We start from the raw sequence: 15,222 nt of genomic DNA on the forward strand, positions 1-15,222 counted from the left end.
TTAAACCTCAAAGTCAACCCTCGCCCATGATCATTCTTGAATGCCAACAATGCATCGTAACTGAATATCGTAACATCAACCCATGCACCTAAAATATCTTAACAAAACGCATCCCAGCTTCCTAAATACATGTCAAGATGGTCGAGGCTTTGGCATGGCACTATGCTTTACACTCCACGGCTGCATACTTCTCCTCGCACCCAGCGTCTTCCTCTGTGCTGACTGATTCTGCACTTGGTTCATCGACGTCGTATGAAATGTAGACGCTGGCCGAAAGCCAGATGCCGAAGCGAATGACGACGTCCGGTTGGTCGGATCTGCTGATTCTCCACCCTCCTTCCTTGCTTGATGCGTATCCTCCACATCAGGTCTAGGAGGCGAACTAGACAAAAGGACATACCGCGTGCTTTCCATCCCGGCCTCGGCCTCGAGACGGTTTGGCTTGGTGAGAATCGGTCGATTCGTAACTTTATGACTGGGTATTGAAAGTGGTTGGAATGGGCGTGGTGGCCGCGAGGCAGAGGATTGGACATTGGATATGTCTTGAAGTGGGGCGTGAGTAGAAAACGACGATTGCGAACGTTGCAAAGATGGAGCATTGGAGGATGCCGATGCTTCTGTTTCCTCGGACATGACGCTGTTTGACCGCTTGAAGAAGCTCGTGATGGCACCTTGGCCTTTTGCGAGTGGCTTGACGCCTTTCGCACGGGTAGGCTTTGCTTCCGCTTTCTTGGAGTCGTTGTAGGCTGCCTTGCCAGTCTCCGCGTCTGGGGTGCTGGCTAGCGTTCGAATGCGCTCTGCTTCTCTCTGCATCGCCTGGAGATCTCCAAGATCCCGAGCACTGGTGAACCCAGCTTTGACGGTCGGCATGGTGGTCGTCGCTATCGAAAACCCAGATGTCCTATTCATGGTGACTGACACCGAGTCTGTGGACAAAGAGTTCGATGATTCCAGCCTGCGCCGCTTGAAAGACTGATCCGGCCCATCGCCGATGGGCTTCGCGTTTCTGTACTTGTCGGATCCGTATGCGTTCCACGTTGGATCATCCCCATCAATCTCCTCTCGGGTTGCTGGGTATCGATCATCTTCGGGATGTTCCAGCAAGCTGACAGCACTCTTCATGTCTTCAGATGACGGACAGTCTCTGCGCAGAATGCGGGCCAAGTCTGGTACAGTACTACGTTTGAAGGCCAGATCTGGCCCTCGGTCGTTGAAGAGCTTCTGTATCTTCCGATCAGAAATGAACCTGGAAAGAGTCGTCTGCTCTTGACCTGACTGTTTGACTGGGCAAGTCAGGTACAGTAGACCTTGTGCTCGTGTCATACCGACGTACAACAACCGTCGTTCCTCGTCGTGGTCATCTGCCCGAGAGTGAGGTATAGATCCGTCATACACAGCAGGCATGAAGACAACAGGCCATTCTAAACCTTTCGCTGCGTGGATGGTAGAGATGGTGACCTGGTCTAGTTCGTTTCCCTCCTGGTCGGCTGCGCTCGAAAGTGTGACATTGGCCAAGAACTTGGACAAGATATCCGCTGCCGTGTCGTTTCGCTGTTCAATACCCTCTACCACTGGCAAGGCGTCGTCGGAAATTTCCTCCCCATTAGCAACTGCCGTAGCCATCTGCGTCGCTTGATTCACTAGCTCCTCCACGTTTGCCCACCGATCTTCCCAGTTCTCCTTGTGCGTCTGCTTAAGGTAGGACTGGAACTGAATCTTTGTCAGGATATGCGATATGAGACCCAGCAGGTTACAGTCTTCGCCTTTGGCAGGAAGAAGCTTCTCGCGCGAGGTCAGAATGACATTGACAAACTGCTCGATGCCCTTCTGTGCCTGGGTGGAAACTTTGCTTTCCGGCTTCCTCCTGCCCTGGGCGACATCCAGCACCAACTTCCACAGAGTGACTTTTCTGACCTCTGCTTCTTCGAGCAGTGCCTTTACAGTTATGTCGCCAACTTTCCGGGACGGTGTATTGATAACTCGTGCCACTGCGTCGTTGTGGTCTGGCTGACTGACAACGCGTAGGTAGTCTAAGATGATTCTGATCTCTGCACGGTCGAAGAACTTTGTACCAGCGACCATCCGATAGGGAATCCCAGCTTGTCCGAGCGCTCTCTCAATCTGGAGCGTGAGTGGAGACGAGCGCACAAGTATAGCATAGTCGTTGTAGCTCAGCAGTCCCGCTGCAAGCGTTTTGGTCCGATGTATCTCTTCAACAATCCATTTTGCCTCCACGTTTGCCGACACCAAATGGCGAAGAGTAGGTGGCTCACCAACACCGTGCGTGGCGATAAGCGATTTTTGTGGTCGACTCTCATCCTGCTCAATAACAGCCATAGCGGAGGTCAGAATACATCCAGAAGACCGGTAGTTGTTCTCTAGGTTGATCACGACAGACTCTGGGTAATCAGTGCGCATCCGCAGCAGATTCTTGATCTCTGCCGAGCGGAAGCTGTATATACTTTGGTCTGGATCACCGACAATGGTGATACGTCGTGTTTGTTGAGCCAACAATCTCATCAGTTCATACTGAATATTGTTGGTGTCTTGGTACTCGTCAATCAGAACAGCCTGTATCGTGGAGACACATGACGGCGACTTTTTGAGTAGATCAACACATCGGAGAAGAAGGTCGTCGTAATCGAGAAGATTGGAGGCGGCCAAGTGTTCTTGATAAGACGAATATACCATGGCGAACTCATTGTCGTTGACATTCTTGGCTGTCCTGCGAAAGTCGTCGGCTGTGGTACCTTTGGCTTTGAGTTTGGAGATCCTAGAACGAGCATGGCCAGGTTCCACTGTGTATTGATGACGCGTGACAATTCGCTTCAGTATCGCCGTGCTGTCGCTCGTGTCCGCGATACCAAAGTTCTTGTCAATTCCAATCTCTTGACCGTACCGAGACAAGAAGCGACGCGCGACCGAATGGAAGGTACCCAGGATCAGTTTGGCCTCAAGTTTCTCTCCAACAAATCCCTCGATTCGTTCCTTCATCTCTCTTGCAGCTTTTATGGTAAAAGTACATACAATGATGTTCCATGGCTGCAGTCGTTCGTGATTGATGTGGTACGCGACGCGTGCTGTGAGCGTTTTAGTTTTGCCTGAGCCCGGCGGCGCGAGAACCTGGACAACATTGGCCGGACTTGTCACCGCGCTTTTCTGTGCATCGTTGAGTCCCTCCAACAATGCATCCATGGCGGGTCGTGTGAGGGATAGCGTCTCATTGAAGGCTGGTTGACGGCGTGTGGCGTGAAGGAATCGAAGAACGCGCTAGGAACACGCTGCACGTGCTGATAAGATAAGCCAAAGCTCTGCATCTTCCTCATAGCCGAACTGTAGCCGTCACGTCAACGGTGCCTAGCAAGCAGCACGGATAAATTATGCTTACAAGCCCGCGCACTTTGAACCAAGCACAGGGCTAAGAATCGCCACACGAAAAGCGTAATGCGCCCGCTAGGAATGGTACCGGCGGAATCTCCACGAAAGTAGCCTCATTCGCCAAGTACTAATTTCTCGTATCCTTCCCCGCAATGCGGAGGTACCTCAACTCGGACAGCTTTTATCCGACAACCCGGCGCGATGTGACGATGATCATCGGATTTCGACTTGCATTGAGCAAGCCTGCCGATGGACGTTGAGGCTCTTCCCTGTTAGCTTTCATGATGAGTTTACAGCACCGAGGACTATAAAGGTCCGAATGTACCTAATTCCTATCCCGCATCCCACGAAGCGTCATTTCATCCTCTAATCATGCTGGGACCACGTGTTTTGCTTAGTACAGCACTTGCTGCTACTGTCGTCTCGGCTGGCTATCTGCCTGGAGTCTCCAGCAACACTGCTTTCCAATACAATGCGCGTCGACAGGCCACAAACAGCACGTCTCTGTCTTTCAATGGCCCATACAGTACCCGAGGCCGAGACATTGTTGATAGCAATGGTCAAAAGACAACTTGGGCAGGCGTTAACTGGCCTATGAGCGGTATGTCACAAGCATCAACTGAACAGTATGTAGACATTGACTAACATGCTCTATAGGCGAGTCTATGATTCCCGAAGGGCTTGAGTGGGCGTCGGCAGAAGAGATTCTTGATGATATCGCGGGTGTTGGCTTCAACTATATCCGCATGGGCTATGCTATCGAGATGATCGACCAAGTTTACGATAGGGATGGCGTTGATGTCCCGCTCGAAGTTGGACTCATTAATTCCCTTGGATATGTCAACGGTACCAAAGTCACGAACGAGATCATTGCGAAGAACCCCGGCTGGACTGCTCAGACCACCCGTTTCGAGATCTGGAGCGATATTGCGCGCATTGCTGCTACAAAGGGCATCTTCATTAGTCCAGATGTGCACACAGGAAAGGCGCAGTGGTGCTGCTCGCACATCGATGGTACCGCTTGGTTCGACGACCTCCATTTCAACGCAACACATTGGCGTCGCGGTCTTTCCTACGTTGCCAATTGGGCAAAGGACCACCCAAACGTAGTCAGCATGTCGCTCCGCAATGAGTTGCGCGAGTCTTGGAATGTCACGAACCTCTACTACAACTGGGATACGCTCGTAGGCAATATGACCGCTGGGGCTGACGCAATCCACGAGGCCAACCCCGATATTCTTATCCTCTGGGGTGGCATGCAGTATGGACAAGATCTGTCAGCCCTAACTAGCGGTAAGAACATCCTTACTGCCCCTTGCTACAAATGCACAGCGATCAGAGATGCGGCAAGGAGGGAGCCAGTATATTTCAATCTCGATGATCATCCATGGGCCGACAAGCTCGTCTGGGAACTTCATCTCTACAGCATGAGCGAGGATATCGACACGGGAACCTGCGATATTGTCAAGGCAAACTTCTATCGCAACGGCTTCAATGCCCTAGGTATCGACGCACCAGCCGCCTGCGACATCACCGGAGACTGCCCGAAGGCTGTCCGTGAAACACCCGTCATTCTGAGCGAATTTGGCAGTGCGCAGGACGAAACGCTCTTCAACAACACTCTGCAGAACTGTCTGAAGGAATACACCATCGACAACGACGTTAGCTGGATGATGTGGTCTATCGCTGGTTCATACAGAATCAGATCAGGAGTGCAAGGATTTCCTGATACCTGGGGTATGACAAATTACAACTGGACGGGCTGGAACTATGAGCGCGGTATCGAGGAGTTCTGGAAGCCATGGGTGCAGGCAATGAATGCAACAAAGATCCAATAATCGTCCATAGCGATATTAATGTCTACTTTTGACACATGAATAATCAATTTCATGACTTGAAAGCGTATTTGTACGTCGTTCAGTTCTAGCGACGAATAATCAGATACCACGTTCAACCATATCGATATAAGCTCCTTCAGCGCCCCTCACTTTGCATATTATTCTCAACAGCTCTTCCATGGTCTTTTGGATCCAAGCTTCTGCTTCCCATAAGATGAAATCCCGCAGAAGCTTCGAGTTGCAACGATTCAAGACACATTGTAGCCCATGGCCCTCATGATCGCCTTGCCCTCTTCCACGTCGTCCATCTCCCAGACTCTCAACCCATACGACTCCAGGAAAGCTTTGAAACTATGGAAACCCAAGTCCTTGGCCGCTTTATAGGTGGTGGTTATTTTGGACTTGTCGGTGTCAGAAGACATGCTGCTCGTGCTATAGCCGGTGTTCGGGTTTCTCGGATGGGGTTCTGGAAGGGCGGGGCGTAGCAGAGAATTTCGTTTCTTTGAGCTTTGGGTAAAGCGAGCAGAGGTACGTGGCAGTTGCAGAGAAGAGGACGAAGAGCTCGGACACAGTTTCGGTGAAATATATAGCGGGGCACGCCGGAGGCTGGGATATTCACGAGAGCTTAGCATGTGACTTGGAACATTGCCGTGAATCTTTATATACTTGATATTACCATGTCAAAGTAGCATGATCTCAGAAGTTACTGCTATGATAGTGCACCGAAGCCCAGTATGCCGAAGTCAGCACCCGCCCACCACTCAGGCTTGCTTATCCGGTCAGCACCAGCTCCCTTGCTGGAGGTAGTGGCTGGTCTGGTACTTTGCTCGCCCGACTGTGCAGAGTCGGTGATACTTGCTACGAAGCCAGATTTGGGCACGGTCATGGTAGTAAGTGCGACACGCAGTGGCAGTAACAGCAGTCCCGCTTGAACTAACCGTGACTAACGTGTTACCTGTGGCGTCTGTTGTCATTTCTAGCATCGTGGGATGTATGTTGCCTCCTAGATTGATAGAAAGGCCAGGCGTAAGTGTTACTATCCATGATCCTTCTACTGTGAGGTAGCCAGTGCCCACTGTTGGTGTTACCTGCGGAGACGACGCTTTATTCGTAGCTCTCAGAACATCAGAATTGGGAGGAGTTGCTGGCTGCGCTGAAGCACCGCCCTCTCCGTTGTCATCACTTGTAAGCGCGATAGTTTGGCCGAGGCTATTGGCGGTTGGAAATGCGGGCTGACTATTCGATGGTGCGCCACCAAGCTGGGAGACAATGTTCAGCAGGAGACTGTTCTGCCCTGTCTGTTGCGACGTCGTTCCTGTAACACTGGGGGCGTCTCCTCCCAATGTGTTGTCACCGGATTGCCCAGCTGTGTTCGAAGAACGGACTGTATTCGCTGCCGTGACTGAGAACGACTGTACATTGTTGTCCCCACTCGCTCGAGTAGCATCGCCCAGAGCGAGCCCATCCTCTACCATGTTTGTCTCGATGTTGAGAATTGTCGGCCGAACGGTGGTAAAGGTCGTCTCAGTCGTAATCAAGGTCACGAGACGATCGGTAGCTGGGTCGGTTTCCCCCCAACCTGTTGCAGTCGGAAGCGCAGGCGTGACCCCAACGATAGTGCCCTCATTACAAGCAGCCGGATCTATAACACAACATTGATCCGTCACCGCAGGATGACATGGATCCAATTCTACAAGTCCGTCTCCCCTGTCTAGGTGCACACCGTCCGTGGCCGCGGCGTCAACCGTCCCTGCTGGCTCTGTCGGGATAGATACGATCGCCTGTTCGCTGGGAGCAGTTTCGGTGACGTTCGGTAGTGAAGAGAGCTCTGTTTCAAGTCAGCCTACTTCTCTTGAGTTGACTCGGTGTCAGTTGCATACGAGGGACAGCCGCTGCGCCATTCGCCAGGAAGAAGAGTGTCAAGAGCTCCGATGGAAGGAACATGTCGATGTGCTACTGCTGTCAATCTGGCATGCAGGAGAAAACAACGAGAGCATCCAATGCGCTCAAACGCTGAGGCCCCTTATGTCCCGCCATGTCTCCAAGTGAATAAGTTCGCAAGCTGTGCAGCAGGGAAGGCCTCATCGTGGCTAGCGAAGAGAGACGGTGGCGCGTCTAGGTGCGCAATCACATGCCAAGCACTGCCGGGCGTTGTCACAATCTCCGAAGTCTCATGCAGTGGTCAACTACAACATCACAACCAACAACAGCATGGTTTCTATTACGCGTACCCATATTCTCTACAGTTTTCCCGAATGCCTGTCAGCACTAAAACAAACACCTGCCCTATGTTGCTGCCATTTCAGATGACATGCGTCTTCTATCGCGAAACAGGGATCGCGTTATGATTAATCGGCACCTGAATCCTTTCGCCCCCAAGGTTCGATGCTTTATGTTCTATACGCGCCTCTACCGCCAATGTGGAGAAATGGGCTCGATAGCATCCAACTGTCTCGGCTAGCTCTACAAGAGGTACACGGTGTTGTCAACCGTCGTTCCTGTATGCACCGCGCACCCCACCGACACGTCTCCAAACGACATCCGCGTATACGTCGTCATCCAGGACCAGCCAGCAGACCGTGTCATCAGCCGCGTAAAATTCATCTTCGTTCACAGTCTGCTTGCGCTTTGACTGTGGCTGTTCAAGCGAAGACGAAGACTCTGCGAGAAGACACACGAGCTGTCCGGACAAGGAACAAGAGGGCGGGTGAAGATGGAGGACGAAGGCAGTGTGTGAGAACCAGAACGAAACTCGACAGATAACATGACCGGCGCAGCCAGGTTTCAATGACATCTTCCAGGCAGCATGTTCCACACTAGAGGTCAGACGCACGCTATACAAGGGGAAAATTGAATACCACCCCTGTAGTCGCCTAAAGTATCGCCATATAAGCGAAGAGAATAATTGCTCTCTGTGGTTGCCTAGTAGGGTGTTCAATCTTTCCCTTGTATGGCCTGGACGCGAAAGATTCTCCATGTGCTTGGTCAGGCACTAGTCAATGGCTTAGTTGTTCTCATTGTCGGTCTCCTGAGCTTGACACTATGATAGTCGGATGACCGTAACGCGCGACTGCGCAGCCCCATAGGTAACGATAGCAGAGTTTATGGGCCATGTAGGGTGAGGCTTGAAAATGTCCACAACAGGGTCATGCCCATCAGCGCGCCTCTGTCAACAGCAGTACAGTCGCATCAACAGTCACGTTCATCAACCAGCCTCCGCCTTGGACCAACTTGGAAAAGACGCCTCTGGTCCTGACTATGATTCATCCAGAGCGCATGACCTTCGCAGCGCCGTGAGCTCCAACCGGGGAAGTATCCATGAACGCCAGCGACCTAAGATCGGCGAACACATCAGAACACAATGACGTATCTCCATAGGCATCCATCTCAACGACGGCAGGTACCCGCTACACTATCATTTGTTGATTACACACACTCTATCGTTCACCGTCGCGTTCCCGGCCCCCGCACGTCCACATTGTCACAGCCGCACGGTGGCGACCGCAACTTCAGCTGTCATGACCCCTCCATGATACACACCGCGGGGGCCGTCAGGGTCACGCATCTACGCAAGAGGAGTTTTAAGCCTCACTGTTCTGGCGGTCAGGAACTCATCGGTAAAGTATCGTTCATGCGGGACGCGCCAATGGTGGGCGCAGCCAATCATATCACGTAAAGATTTGCACCAGCCACTCCTCGAGCCGCAGAAGGAGGCGCAGCACGTTGGGTGTTCCCGGGGTGCATTGAGGCCGTGCTCACCAGACGTGATGTCGTTACAATGTTTTCCTAGGCAATTGAGACATCTGGTCGTATGGTATATAGAGGGTTGGTCAGGGCAGCGGTTTTGGTTGCCCGGTTCTCAATCTACAGAGTATAAGTACTTGCGACCCAACTACACTACAAGGCAATCATCCTGTTCGACAGTTCCATTGCATTCGCACCTTCGACTATCATCCAAGACCATCAGCCTCACAAGGCAACCAACAATGTCTTACCTTCACCTAACCCGCACCCGCACCCGCGAGCGCACCCCAGACTACGATAACTACTACACCCGTCCCCTCGCGCGTCGCGACTCCAAACGCCGTCGCAGCATCACGCTCTCTGATCTTGACGATGCCGACGACTACCCCTACTCCACCAACCAGAAGCCAGCCAAGCTATCTCGCGCCCTGACAGTCCGCGATCAACCCTCCCAACTCGAGCGCTACAACATCGTCACAGACAACCGCCACAACCATACCGATGACGACGACAGACTTCGCGGCTACGAAACAAGACGCACATACAGATACTCCTCCGACCGCCCCGCTTCTTCCGAGCCTGAAGATCGCGACTTCCACTTGAGTATCAATGCCAGATTCGGCCGTCCACACTCTTCTCATCACCACCACCATCACGCTTCCTCTCTGCTTTCACCCACTTACGACTCGGTTAATCGTACCGATAAGTGGTGGGTCGACGAGCGATGGGAGTCTCGCGAGCGCTCTACTTCTCGCGAGCGGAGCCGAACGCGCCGAGATAGTTTCTGGGGCGATTCTTATGAAGAGAAGGAGAGGGAGATTGAGGAGGAGAAGTGGAGGACTTACCACAGAGTTGCTGCAAGGGAGGTTGAGAGGGAGAGCACCAAGCCGTTGAGTGGCTGGAGGAGGAAGAGGATTGTCATGGGCGATGATTAGGAAGGGTCTGGCTGAGAGTTGGTCGCATGATACTGTATTTCCTTGGTAGTCGGTGCTTCGGGTATGGGTCAGGCGTTGCGATAGACAGTGTTTCATCTTTCGTTTGTGCGTTGCGTATGTAGTTTCGAGAGCTTAGATTTATACCCTCAACAGCAATTGATTAGTAGTCGAAAGTTTCGGTCATACCCATACTCGTTGAACATATTCTTGCATGTTCTATAAGGGAAAATTTGAACGCCACCTCTGTATTCACCCAGGTAGAGTATTGCTATATAGTAGATGATTGATTAATCTCCTATAGATGCCTAGGTAGAGTATTACTTTATAGAGGAAGGTTAATTAATCTCCCCACAGTTGCTTAGTAGGGTGTTCGATTCTTCCCTTGTGTAGCATGTACTCGCTGTGTTCTAGACAACGGGCATTGAATGGCACCCTCTTCATTACCTACCGACCGCACTATTAGCAGACCAGATATCACAGGCATCTTTCAGAGAACAACAGTGTCAAGTATTCGTGTTGTCATTCGCATTCGATCGAGACAAGATAAAGTAAGTGATTCAACCTCCATCCATGATCATCTCCATTGGAGAGTATTGATGAACCCAGTAACGCCAAAAATGCACAACTGTAACGTACAGTATCGTCCATCCATGATACGCAGACCCCCATCTAACCATGTGCACTACCAGGAAAAAGACAAGAAACAAGCACGAGCCAAAGTATGCAGAGATGCCACTAGCCCGCCCCTCACCTGGCTATGTTGGGTTTCTACGAAGGCCAACCCTTACGGGGAGGCAGCACTCAATAGAAACCTTCAAGCCGCGGCGAAGAGCGAACAGGAATGGCAACAGCACGACTAAGACCTTGCAAAGAAGACACAAAACACCGTATCCGATACACACCACCCAATGCACTCATGATCTGCCAAACTCCGTAAACAAAAAGGTCCATCTAAGACTAACAATCATTGACGGGCCAACTAGAAGAGACGCAGCTTCCTGGGTGGGCCAAGGGAGCCGAAGAAGGACGACTCTGCGGGGCGCTTCTTGACAGTAGTGAAGGCCTGAGGAGCAGGCTTGACAGCCGAGAAAGATGGTTTCGAGGGCGTAGCTCCAAGGAAGATGGACTTGGACGGGGTCTTGATTGCTGACTTGCTGAACAGGAAAGATGACTTCTTGATAGGAGCAGTGCGAGGTGCGAGAGGGCTCTTGTCGTTGTCGAAGAACATGCCAACCTCACAATTTTCTTTATCGTCGTTGAAAGAGCGATCGAACTCGGAGCTTGTCGGTGTGCTGGGCATCTTGCACTGAGATGAAGGTGGAAGCGCGTACTTGGAAGGGGTCTTGAACGGCGTGAAGGGCTTCGCGGCGGTTGTAGGAAGAGGAGTTTCCGGCTTCGCTACCGAGAGATCAACCAGATAATGTTCTTCGTCCATACGCTTCTTGTTCGACTCGCTGTCCAGCACCCACCCAACGTTGACACACTTAATGGCCCCCTTGCTCTCAAGGCACTTCTCCAGTGTGGACATGCTTCCATCCTTGAAGAGAACGTGGCTCAGTGACGCGTGTGATATATCCTGGACTACCTTCGCGCCAAGATCCTCGAGTAGACTACGGAAGAGGAAGTTTTGCTCCCTGCCGTTGCTTGTGACGTCGACGTAGAACACCGTACCCTGAAGAATGCCGTCGTAAAGGAATAGATCGCTCTCGTCCGCATGAACATCGGTCCAAGCAACAGTCTTCTTCGGAGTCTTAGCGTCCTTGACCTTCTGAGGTGACCGCAGCGCGGACTTCTTAGGTGATGCTGGCTCGGGTGCTGCGAAAGTAGGGGCGAGTTTGAGTGGTGCCAGTTGCACCATGGGCCTGGTTACGAACGGAGAAGGTTCAATTGTGGTATGCGCAACAGCAATCTCACTGACTTCACTAGCCTCAGTGACCTCGCTGATGTCGGCAATCTCGCTCGGCTCCTCAAGCTCGAATGAATCATTCTTGAGAGTTGGATATCTCAGAGGCGACGGTGTCTGCTTCTTGACTGACCTGGTGATCTCTTCCTGCAGAGCAGCCTCGAGCGCTAAGCTTGGTGTGGTAGGATAGTCGGGCAACTCAGCAAGAGCGCGGCGAGGAGTCATTGGTGCCTTGATATGAGCAGGAGTCTTGGGGTAATCCGGGAGCTCGGCCAATGCTGCTTTGGAGGTAACAGGAGCAGTGATGTGGGCAGGTGTCTTGGGGTAATCTGGAAGCTCGGCCAATGCTGCCTTGGAAGTGACAGGAGCGGAGATGTGAGTTTGTGTGGTGGGGTATGCGGCAGGAAGCTCCTCGAATGCTTCTTGGTTGGTCATACCACGCACAATCTGGGAAGAGGGAGTGCCGGGAGCGTCGGCGGTCGACTCCTCTACGGGTATAGCGCCGTAGTTGGAGGTATCAGACTGGGCAGATGCAAGGATCTCCGCTACGGGTGTGGACGCGTCCGCCGCAGCCTCGAGCCCCTCGCAGTTTTCCTTCTCTTCGAGATGAGCGTACTCTACGTGCTGAGGACCTTCCGACACCTCTGCCATGGCATGTTCCTCAGTCTCAGCAGCCGTTGAAGCCTGGCAGGCCTCAGCTTGCTCTGCCGGTTCGTTATCCTCAACGTCCTCCATGGCGACGTCATTGTATTCATGTTCGACGACATCAACATCGTTCTCCTCGGTGACAGCTGCGACGGGTGCAGTGATGTGCGCAGGCGTCGTGGGGTATCCCGCGAGTTCTGCAAGACCCTCCTTGTTCGACAGAGGCGCGACTATATGGGATGGTGTAGTCGGGTAGCCTGGAAGTTCAGCGATGGCTTCCCTAGAGGTCATCGGGGCAGGGATGTGTGTGGGTGTTGTAGGGTAGCCAGGAAACTCTGCAAAAGGCTGCTCGACAGGTTCGACGACTGGTTCTTCAATCACTTCCATGACTGGCTCGTCAACCACCGCAATGACTGGCTGCTCAACTGCGTCGGTGGCTGGCTCTTCTGCCACCTCCATGACTGTGTCTTCAGCTGTCTCGACGAGTGGCTCTTCGACAGTCTCTACGAGTGGCTCTTTGACGGCCTCAATAATTGGCCCTTCAACAGCCTCGACAATTGGCTCTTCCGCTGCTTCAATAACAACCTCGGGTTCAGCTTCCGCCTTGGGAACAGCAGCGACCTTCTTTGTAGGCTTGCGGGCTGGTGCCTTGAGAGGCGACTCTTGTGAAACTGCCGGGGCATTGCGACCACGTGTGACTCTGGGTGCGATGACGGGAGCGGGAGCGGATGCCGATGCTTTGGGTACCGGTGGCTTGCGGGTTCGGGTTGCTGGTTTAGCCGGCTCACCAGCGGTGGTCTTTTCGGTGGCAACAGGCTCGCTCTTCTTGGTAGCGGGCGCCTTCTTCACGGGCACCGGTGCTTTGCGTATCCTGGCTGCTGGCTTGGGTGCCTCATCGAGAGGAGCCTCTTCGGCAACAACAGGCTTCTGAGGTTTGGGGGCAGGCGCCTGCTTTACTGCTGCGATCTTGCGTGTGCGAGTGGCTGCTGGCTTGGGCGCTTCTTCGATAGTGGCGAGCTCTTCTGAGGCGGCGGGCTCCTCGGCCTTGCGACCGCGCGTCGCTCTTGTTGCCGGGGCAGGTGCAGGTGCAGCTTTCGTCTGGACCTTGACTGTGCGCGCCGCCTTTGTTGCGACCGTCTTCTTAGCCATGGGCGGCTCGGCGTCTTCAGGCTCGGCCTTTGCCTTGCGCTTCACGGCGGTTGTCTTTGTGGATTTGATCGGGGAAGGCGCGAGCTCATCGATGTCCTCGGCTGCCTTCCTCCTGCCGCCGCGTTTGGGAGGGGCGTTGAGTGTGTTGGAGGGCGCAGAGGCGACCTCTGGGGCCTTCTTCGCACCGCGACGTGTAGCGACCATGATGTTTGTCCGTGTTCGCTGTCGTCGTCGTGTGTCGTTGTCGATCTGGTGTGAGACAGGTTCAGTCGAGCTTGTGGACGTGCTTGCCGTGTTGTGTTGTCAAAGCGCGAACACACACTAGCCATATCCGGCCACCTGTTGTCCCAGCAACGATCGCTTAGCGACCAATGGCCGCCTCCGTGCAGCGGCAGGGCAATCTAGGGACCATCTTCGATAACGCTCGAATGCGGAGGATAACAATGGCTAATCTATATACTCGGCCTGTCCCGTTCATCGCTTCACACAGCTATGCGTATAACTTCCATACCAACTCCGCAGATCAGAACCCTCGCGTCCGTAACATCACCTCCTTCATCAAGCACAGCCATGCTCGACACATCTGCAACATTCGTCTTGATTTTGCTCAGCCTCTGCACCACCAAAGCATCTTCAGGCTCTGCTAAAGTATCACGTCCGACTTCATCCTCACTCTTGCGAAGAATAATCTCCCACAGTCTGACCCACTCGTCGTTTCCTGATGTGACAAGGAGGATGCGTGATTTGTGCCTAAAGAGACTGCACGATGTTACTGCAGAGCCATGTGCACGGCTGACGAGGATTGGTGGCGAAGCATAAGAAGTCGCAGGCGAAGTCGGCGAGTGCGAAGATGCAGACCGTGCGAGTATACATGCCAGGCTGCCATCATCTCCACCAGATACGATCAGCCAAGTGTCCGCATCGACGGAATGGCATGCCATGGTCTTCGACGAGTTCTGGTGTATCCTTGCTGGATGGTGCCATGTCAACTGATGGACCGGTTCTGAAAAATCGCCCGACAATTGTTCCGCCTCGGTTGGTAGCGGCCATATCACAGCATGGCCATCTGTACCAGCCGTCAAGACCTTCGATTTGGAAAGAAATATGCATTGCGTCAAGCAGGATGTGAAGTATAAGCCTTTTGCAAGAGGCTGCCACTTCAGAGTAGCAGTAGGGTCGAAACGGTAAACCTTGTCTGTGTCAGTGCTTTGTGATATCATGAGTACGGAAACTAGTTCACCTTGATGCTAGAGTCCGAGAATGCCATTGCAATGCTGTGTGCAGACCCCGACGTGATTACATCAAACGACATGAGTCTCAAGTCTGCATGCTCACTTTCTGGCACGTATACGTGTTCGCACACTACTCCAATATCGAGAGCAGATGTCGGCAAGTCACTAATCCGCCATACGTAGACTGCAAGGAGAGTAAGTGACATGGTTGTATGATTCAGCAGGCGTCTTACATTCTTCACAGCCACCACTGCTGAACAGATATTTAGCATCATGCGACCACTGCAGATGCTGAATGCCTGTAGTGTGCTTGCGAATAGTCCTTCGGCAAGCCAAGTCGTTCTCAGCGTACTGGAAGACCTTGATATCGGTATCCTCAGCGCCGGTAGCGATGAGCT

The 15,222-nt window shown here is 52.8% G+C and overlaps 5 protein-coding genes across 5 annotated transcripts; 2 read left to right on the forward strand and 3 right to left on the reverse strand.

Moving 5' to 3' along the window:
* Positions 1 to 160: 160 nt before the first annotated feature.
* ACET3X_005336 (uncharacterized protein) lies at positions 161 to 3,195 on the reverse strand (the record flags this gene model as incomplete). The annotated part of the gene is made up of 2 exons (XM_069451530.1): positions 161 to 320; positions 401 to 3,195. The coding sequence occupies 2 exons, from the start codon at positions 3,193 to 3,195 to the stop codon at positions 161 to 163; spliced, it is 2,955 nt and encodes a 984-aa protein (XP_069307380.1).
* A 555-nt stretch (positions 3,196 to 3,750) lies between these two features.
* Positions 3,751 to 5,216, forward strand: ACET3X_005337 (uncharacterized protein; the record flags this gene model as incomplete). Its single annotated transcript, XM_069451531.1, has 2 exons — positions 3,751 to 3,979; positions 4,036 to 5,216. The coding sequence occupies 2 exons, from the start codon at positions 3,751 to 3,753 to the stop codon at positions 5,214 to 5,216; spliced, it is 1,410 nt and encodes a 469-aa protein (XP_069307381.1).
* A 709-nt stretch (positions 5,217 to 5,925) lies between these two features.
* Positions 5,926 to 7,160, reverse strand: ACET3X_005338 (uncharacterized protein; the record flags this gene model as incomplete). The annotated part of the gene is made up of 3 exons (XM_069451532.1): positions 5,926 to 6,051; positions 6,155 to 7,044; positions 7,097 to 7,160. The coding sequence occupies 3 exons, from the start codon at positions 7,158 to 7,160 to the stop codon at positions 5,926 to 5,928; spliced, it is 1,080 nt and encodes a 359-aa protein (XP_069307382.1).
* Positions 7,161 to 9,079: 1,919 nt separating this feature from the next.
* ACET3X_005339 (uncharacterized protein) lies at positions 9,080 to 10,066 on the forward strand. The gene has a single exon (XM_069451533.1). It carries the CDS (start codon positions 9,203 to 9,205, stop codon positions 9,893 to 9,895), a length of 693 nt encoding a protein of 230 aa, XP_069307383.1. The 5' UTR covers positions 9,080 to 9,202; the 3' UTR covers positions 9,896 to 10,066.
* A 344-nt stretch (positions 10,067 to 10,410) lies between these two features.
* ACET3X_005340 (uncharacterized protein) lies at positions 10,411 to 13,839 on the reverse strand. Its single transcript, XM_069451534.1, has one exon. It carries the CDS (start codon positions 13,794 to 13,796, stop codon positions 10,875 to 10,877), a length of 2,922 nt encoding a protein of 973 aa, XP_069307384.1. The 5' UTR covers positions 13,797 to 13,839; the 3' UTR covers positions 10,411 to 10,874.
* Positions 13,840 to 15,222: the final 1,383 nt, after the last annotated feature.

Source organism: Alternaria dauci, chromosome 4, assembly GCF_042100115.1.
Source record: "Alternaria dauci strain A2016 chromosome 4, whole genome shotgun sequence".
Classification (NCBI taxonomy): Eukaryota; Fungi; Ascomycota; class Dothideomycetes; order Pleosporales; family Pleosporaceae; genus Alternaria; species Alternaria dauci.

What these genes read in the sequence shown, in the direction of transcription:
- ACET3X_005339 (XM_069451533.1), top strand. Translation starts at nt 9,203, where the DNA reads ATGTCTTACCTTCACCTAACCCGCACCCGCACCCGCGAGCGCACCCCA.
- ACET3X_005340 (XM_069451534.1), bottom strand. Translation starts at nt 13,796, where the DNA reads ATGGTCGCTACACGTCGCGGTGCGAAGAAGGCCCCAGAGGTCGCCTCT.